Source organism: Aulonocara sp. 'chitande type north' Nkhata Bay, linkage group LG8 (genome assembly GCF_057382095.1).
Source record: "Aulonocara sp. 'chitande type north' Nkhata Bay isolate Kocher_YH1m ecotype deep benthic linkage group LG8, A_spYH_male_GT1.1, whole genome shotgun sequence".
In the NCBI taxonomy this organism is placed as follows: domain Eukaryota; kingdom Metazoa; phylum Chordata; class Actinopteri; order Cichliformes; family Cichlidae; genus Aulonocara; species Aulonocara sp. 'chitande type north' Nkhata Bay.
Window position 1 is genome coordinate 2,105,856 of NC_141351.1, and position 7,219 is coordinate 2,113,074.

Sequence of the window (7,219 nt, forward strand, 5' to 3'; positions counted from 1 at the left end):
AGTGGCAGAGAAAAGGACATTAAAGAAACTGATGGACATTATGGACAATGCCAGGCATCCTCTGCACACGGCCATTAACAACCAGAAGAGTCTGTTCAGTGACAGGTTGCTTCTCCCAAAGACAAGAACTAACAGACTTAAAAACTCCTTTGTCCCACACGCCATCAGACTGTTTAACTCCTCTCTGGAGGGGAGAGGGAGGAGAAACAGGAGGACAAAGGAGGGGGGAACAACTAAGCTGTAGTGCCTCTTCACCTCACTGTGCAATACTTTTGTAAATAGTCAACAGTGCAATAGACTCAATACTTGAAATGTGCAATTCACTTGTATTTTTATTTTTATTCCTATTTATTCTATTTATCCCCTTCGTATATTTTATTTATATATATGTGTGTGTGTGTATAACTCTGTAACTTCTGTCGGTGCTGTGCTTTTTTGGAAATCGAATTTCCCAGAGGAACCCACCCGAGGGATTAATAAAGTTCTATCTAATCTAATCTAATCTAATATGTGGTGGGAAGTTTGGTGTGAGATACTCTGGAGCTAAGACCTTGAATTTCCCTGTCAGATCACAGTTATTCGCTTTGTTACCACCTTGAGCAGGTAGCCCGGCAGTCTGGTTTGCTGCTGAATCTGCGTCTGCGTCTGCATCCGTGTCTGCATTGGCGTCTGTAGCGACGACGACGACGTTTCTGACTGTGTTTGTGTCGGTTTCTCTTCTGCCGGCTTTGGTTTTTCAACCTCAGTAAAGCCGAGGACCTGTGAGGGAGGAATCAATGTTGACATTTTCATAGTTTGTTTGTGTGTGAATATGTGAATGCATGCATGCATTACACATGTTATTTGGATATAAATATGTTTGAGCAGACATTCTGTGGTGACCTGCTTCCCTTTTGGAAATGAAAAAATAAATCCACATGACAAAAAGTCTCAAATTTAAGGTTAAATAAATATGGAGGGTTATGGACGCACTGGAACGGTTCGCAGCCGAGTGTGAAGCAGCAGGAATGAGCACCTCCAAATCTGAGGCCATGGTTCTCAGCCGGAAAAGGGTGGAGTGCCCACTCCGGGTCGGGGATGAGTTCCTGCCCCAAGTGGAGGAGTTCAAGTATCTCGGGGTCTTGTTCGCGAGTGATGGGAGAAGGGAGCCGGAGATCGACAGACAGATTGGGGCTGCAGCTGCAGTAATGCAGACGCTGCACCGGTCCGTCATGGTGAAGAGAGAGCTGAGTGTAAAAGCGAAGCTCTCAATTTACCGGTCGATCTACGTCCCTACCCTCACCTATGGCCACGAGCTGTGGGTAGTGACCGAAAGAACGAGATCGCGGATACAAGCGGCAGAAATGAGCTTCCTCCAAAGGGTGGCTGGCCTCTCCCTTAGAGATAGGGTGAGAAGTTCAGCCATCCGGGAGGGGCTCAGAGTAGAGCCGCTGCTGCTCCACATCGAAAGGAGCCAGCTGAGGTGGTTCGGGCATCTGACAAGGATGCCTTCTGGGCGCCTCCTGGGTGAGGTGTTCCAGGCATGTCCCACTGGGAGGAGGCCCCGGGGCAGACCCAGGACACGCTGGAGAGATTATATCTCTCAGCTGGCCTGGGAACGCCTTGGTATTCCCACTGTCGCCAAAGTGCTTGCTCATAGGGGGTCATATGATTGTTGGGTTTTTCTCTGTATCTATGAAGCGCCTTGAGGCGACTTTTGTTGTGATTTGGCGCTATATAAATAAAATTGAATTGAACTGAATTATCTGAGGAAGAAGCAGAGTTGGTTTGTTTCCAGCTAAAATCATCCAGGCTCAGGAATTTGAATCAATCCACATCATTTCTGCTTGAACTAGAGAACATGAGTGTCGACTTACATTTGGTCTGTGAGACACATGTCATAGTGACAGTATTTGGGTTAATATGGCATTACTCACCCTGGTCGCATTTCTTCAATATCAGGCACCAAGTTCAGGAACTCGTTCTTTGCAGCCCGCGCAAGGTAGGAGGTCTCCAGAGTGGGAACCATCGGGAAGTTTTCACAGTCTGAGCAGGAGGGACTGGAGGCACGTGAGCTGTTCTCAGGGGTCCTTTAACACAAATCACACCAAGTTAGAATCAAATAGATAACCTGTCAATAACCGTTTGCAGATCGAGGTCAATGTTCCTAAAAATATGTTTACTTCTGGCCCATGGAGCCACAGCGGGAGTCCGAGAGAGGGGCAGGTAGAGGAAGGGGTGAGGGTGGCACTGCTGAAGCTCGTCACGGATGGATCACGTCCGATCGGTGAGATGAGAGAAAGCTGAAGTGAAACAACAGCAGGATGAGGTAGACGTCAATATAGGAACTCCCTGATGTGACACAGAAAGGCTATTTTTTAATTTCTTTGTATTATTTCTCACCTTGCAGTCACTGATGCTGTTCACCAGCTGGTTGTATTCAGTATTGAAGGTGTGTGTCAGAAGGCGCAGGCACTACAACACAACAGGAACAAGACCGATCAGCTCCGAGCAGAGAAGGAAGAAGGCAGCAACAAGAACGCCCACTAAGCCCACGTTTTTCTCACCTTGGTGGCCAGCTCCTTCTCACGCTTTCAAAGGTGGTGCTGGAGATGTGCGAGGAGACGGAGGTGGACGTGGACAGAGTGCCGGAGCTCACGCTGGGGGACAGAGACTCACTCAGGGACTTGGTGGTGGGAGCTGTTCCCACGGGAGCCGCCTCTCCCAGAAGGTGACGGGTCTTTTCCACCTGGACGAAAGATGGGGGCGAATGTGAGGTGGGGAGAAGAGGGGAGGTTAGTCATGTAACGTCTGTACTCTAAGAAAAAACTTTTTAGAATAGCACTTTGTTCTTTGAGCTGAAAAGTCATTTTTCCCTCAATGATATTAAACAGATTTATTTCTTTATGAATCTTTTAAGGCCCCACCTCCTGCAGCTGCTCCATCTTCTCCAGCTCCCACTGGTGCTCTAGGATGAGGCTATCTCCTCTGGGCCTCCAGCCGGCCAGGTTCTCCTCTCCACGCACATAAGCCACTGATGTGTCCAGGACCTTCCTCCTCCTCTGCATCCCTGCTCAGGACATGAGCCCTCATTAGGATGAAGCTCTCCACAGAATCTCCGGTCAAACCTCACAAAATTTCAAGAACCACCAAACAGCTAAAACAGTAAATGAGAGCAGGAACACGGATTCTGCACAAAGACGTAAACACAAAGACCATAAAAGATTCAAAATAATGAATATAGGATGTCATTATAGTTTAAAACAATCTTCTGTTGCAGCATCTTGTGCACAACAAAAAGCCCTCATCAAGTTTTGGACAGGATGGGAAGTCTTGCCGAGAAATGACTGTGGAAGTGGTCAACAGCAATCTTCCAAAGTCTTCCACCGGTTTTGAAGTACTACGTCTTCCTGCACACTACTGTACCTATGAGTCATTTCTAATGGACATTCAGGTGTGTCTCAACTCTACTGACTCAGGTTTTGGTCTGGTTTACGATTGATTCCATAACCACATGGTAAAATTAGACCATTTCTTCTTTCTTGCATCACATTACTGTACTCGGTGTTCAAAGAAACGGACAATCTAGTGAGTTCTAGTTCTTTTTAATACACTTGACAGTGAAAAATACACACTACAGGTGTGCATTTATGGCTTTTTTAATATAAACTGATGAAGAGTTCAGATATCAAAATCAGTTGTTCACTGTACATTATAAATTACACAATATGTTTTGTTTATACTCGCTACTGATACAAAAAAAATTTCTAGAAAAAATTATTTGAATTAAGATGTTACACTACTCTACTGTGTTCATTGTATTAAATCTGCTCAGAGTTGACATGTACTGTATATCCAACCAAGAAATGAATATCATTAAAGTGACAGCTGTATAAAACAAATCCTGTTTTATAGCCACTCACTGTTTTGTTGAAAATGAAATTGGTTATGCTGTTTTGAGTCAGTATTAGCTACAAAGCTGTAGAAATTAAAAAAAAAAAAAATCCTCCTGACATAGAAACTGATTAAATGTAATAATGTCTTTCTACAAGTGATTTTGAAGTATTGGTAGCACAGCAGGGTCTTGTTCATTCAGTGCATCTGGGAGCTGAATCTCAGGAATGGTGATCTCATTTGATGGGCAGCGATTATGTTGTCCTGTCCAGTCCACACCATAATCCTCATCAACCTGAAAGAGCATGCACATGTTTTAAATCTAAACTGAAGAGGTGTTTCCTGCAGCTGTTCCTAGATGGACTTATTGAGTCTGCCAGGGCCTATGTGAGTTGCTTAGGCATTGGCTACCAACTAATTATTCATTCACCCATTCTAGGTCAGGATTGGTTCTCTTCAGGTATAACAAATTTAACTTTGTTTAAAGTATTGCCATCTATACCTGACAGGTGGGATAAAAGAGAATGGCTTGGGAGGCGCACAGCAAATCTCAAAGTTTTCCAATTAATGCTGAAAGAACCAAGGATGTAAATGTATTCTTGTTTTAGCTTTACCGAAGACACCAGAGAAAGTATGATATCTATAATGCTGCTGAAATAGACAAAACCATTTCAATAAACTCGCTATTTAACATCAACCTTGTTGTGCGTTATCAGAGAACAATCAACTGCAAACAGCAATGAAACATTCAACTATGTACTATTTAAAGCACTAATGACCCTGTTGTCTAACAAGATGTGATAAGTAAGTAGACTGTGGAAAGCTGGTGGGTCTACTCTCTGTGTAAAAGGTTCCTACAGGCTCCACTGACCCCAGTCTCCGAGTTAACACACTAACAGCTAACACTGCTAAACGTGTCTCAACGCCGAGATGGCGCCGATAGCTTTAGCCGTAGCTGCCCCACTTAGTTTAGACAGTAACAAAAAAAAGTAAGCGATAATAATTCATTGTCAAACGTCATAATTAAGGTCAACACCTAAACAATGCTGTGTACAGAATCACACAGGTGCTCAATTACAGCATAAACTTACCTTAGACCATCCTCCGTCATTTTCCTCCTAATTGTGCTCGGAGACACAGAAAATGTATCGGCAATTACCCCGACGGTTATCCCGGACAGCACTAAAGTCCTGAGTGCTGCACCGGGATTTCTAGACGTGGACGGCCAACATTTGAAGACTGTTCTTCCTCGGCGTATTCCAAACGAACACGGTGCTGAATTGATCTTAAACCTTTGACAATGCTGTCATCGATGCGAACATCTTGAAGAGCAATTATCATCCCAAGCATTTCAGAAACATCTAAACGACTCAAAACAGTATCTACAGGTAAATGATCCCTCTCTATCTGATTTGCTTAAATGAGCAGAACTGGCTGAAGTTCACACCAGTCCGCCATCCTCCGTGACTTTTGACCTAGCACGCTGTTGCTAGCTGCAGTAGCCGTCCGCGGAGCCGGTATCCAGGAAAACTAGTCGATGGTAAACGATAAGCCAATAGGTGCAAAGGTCCAGCCCACTTACATTGATTGACAGACAAAGTCATTCTGCTGAAAAGTCGCATTATGAAATAAATAGACCATCGGGAAAAACGGGATTTTGAAATAAAGACTGACTTTGAAAAAAGGTCATTTTGGACTAAAAACGGCTGGAAATAAATAAAATGCCTCAGGAATAATCTCTGTTATTGTGAAAAATAATGACCATGAAATAATATTTCACAATAATAAGTAAATTTATATAGCAGAATGCAATATATTTCACAATAATGAGCATTTTTTTCAAAATGTGTTCCATTATTTCACAATATCATTCTCACATTACATATCTGTGTCTTATTTATTCACATAGTTATTTATTTCATCTTGACCTATTTATTTATTTAATTTTGAACACTTTGGAGTTCCATATATATTTAGACGCCGGGCATTGACAGACCTGTTTCTGCCGGAGACTCAACGGACAGTCGGGGATGAGAGCTTTCCAACAAGGTTCCCACATTTAAAATAAACCCCACAATGAAATTTAATGCTAAATACATACCATTAACGTGGTCGCATAAAATGGAAACTAAGAGCAATCCTTGTTTTAAACGACGTGTTAGACCAACGCCAGGACGATTATATAGTGTTATTGCTGCTTATAATAAGAAAACGACAGGTTGAAAAATCCTCTTCCAGCCTACTGAAACAAACCTCTCTTTAGCATAAAAGAAACCATTTGCAGTCGAACCGCGATCACTCACCAGACTTGGGGTACGTTACAATAAGGATGTCATCCGGACGAAACGCAAACTCCTCGTAGTACCTGAGGCTCTCGGGCGGATGGAGACTTGAAGGCACATAGACGCCTTTGTACAGCGTGTATAACTCTGTCTCAGTCATGCTTCAACAAGCAGAAGCAGCTCACTGAAAACAGCTCTGAGAGCTTCGAGCTGAAAAACTGCTGGACTTTGTCTCAACTTAACGCACTATCACTGTTTTTGTAGCTCGAGACTGTAGCGCAACTCCCGCTTCTCCTGTGGTCTCGCGCTGGCTTCTGTTTGCGTCACTTTCCAACAAGTGTGCGATTCTTTGTCAAAGCTCAAGCATTCATGACCAAGTAATCATTGAACGTGTTGGAGCCAAGTCCAGGCCAATATTTTACTCAGTTACATCATGCCATATTTAAGTATTTGTCATGATCTTTAAGTTTTTATTATAATCTTGATCATTTTAGGTTATAATGTAATATGCTGTGCTCCATAAATTAATCCTGCTTTGTTAGTCTGTTGTTGTTGTAAAGTGTTGGTAGATGTCGTAAAGGGGGTGTGTATTTGGCCCGCATGCGGAGGGGTAGGGAAAAAAGGTTAGGTAAGCAAGCAGGACGTGGAGCAACAGTTTTCTGACCGTCGCCGTTTTAATGTTATTTTTTGTAGCCACACAAAGGGAATATAAACGGAGCTCCCACCAGAGGCATTTGTTTTGTACCTTTCGTTTTGTAAGGAAAATAAATGTTTTGCCCCTTTTTTCCTTCGCCTCGTTTTTTGCTACCGGAAGGCATCCAAGAGACTTAACAAGAGCACGAGTCAGAAACTTTACGTTCTGCAAAAGCGGCAAAGAAGGACCGAAGGTTGCCGCTACATTAGTCAGAAAACTGCTCCGAAAGTGAGAGGATTACGCACGCGTCACCGGCGCACAGAGTTAATCGGCCCGCGGCGCGGCAAGGGAAAACGGAAAACGGGACGTGAAAGAGGATGCGCTTAAGCCTTCCCGTGTTTTCCGGATCCTTTCGGCAGTAAGAAAACCC

At 43.6% G+C, this 7,219-nt stretch overlaps 1 protein-coding gene across 1 annotated transcript; it reads right to left on the reverse strand.

Annotated features, from left to right (window-relative positions):
- Window positions 1-2,542: 2,542 nt before the first annotated feature.
- On the reverse strand, window positions 2,543-6,446 carry LOC147322812 (kinesin-like protein KIF1B). The gene is made up of 3 exons (XM_086302761.1): window positions 6,177-6,446; window positions 2,907-3,049; window positions 2,543-2,728 (listed from the first exon to the last, which is right to left on the reverse strand). Exons 1-3 carry the CDS (start codon window positions 6,313-6,315, stop codon window positions 2,543-2,545), a joined length of 468 nt encoding a protein of 155 aa, XP_086158887.1. The 5' UTR covers window positions 6,316-6,446.
- Window positions 6,447-7,219: the final 773 nt, after the last annotated feature.

Bases quoted from the DNA above. Each gene is read 5' to 3' on its own strand.
- LOC147322812 (XM_086302761.1), bottom strand. From the start codon at position 6,315: ATGACTGAGACAGAGTTATACACGCTGTACAAAGGCGTCTATGTGCCT. The intron at 3,050-6,176 runs GTGAGTGATCGC...TGTCCTGAGCAG, and splicing joins TGTAACGTACCCCAAGTCTG to GGATGCAGAGGAGGAGGAAG. The intron at 2,729-2,906 runs GTGGGGCCTTAA...TCTTTCGTCCAG, and splicing joins AGATGGAGCAGCTGCAGGAG to GTGGAAAAGACCCGTCACCT.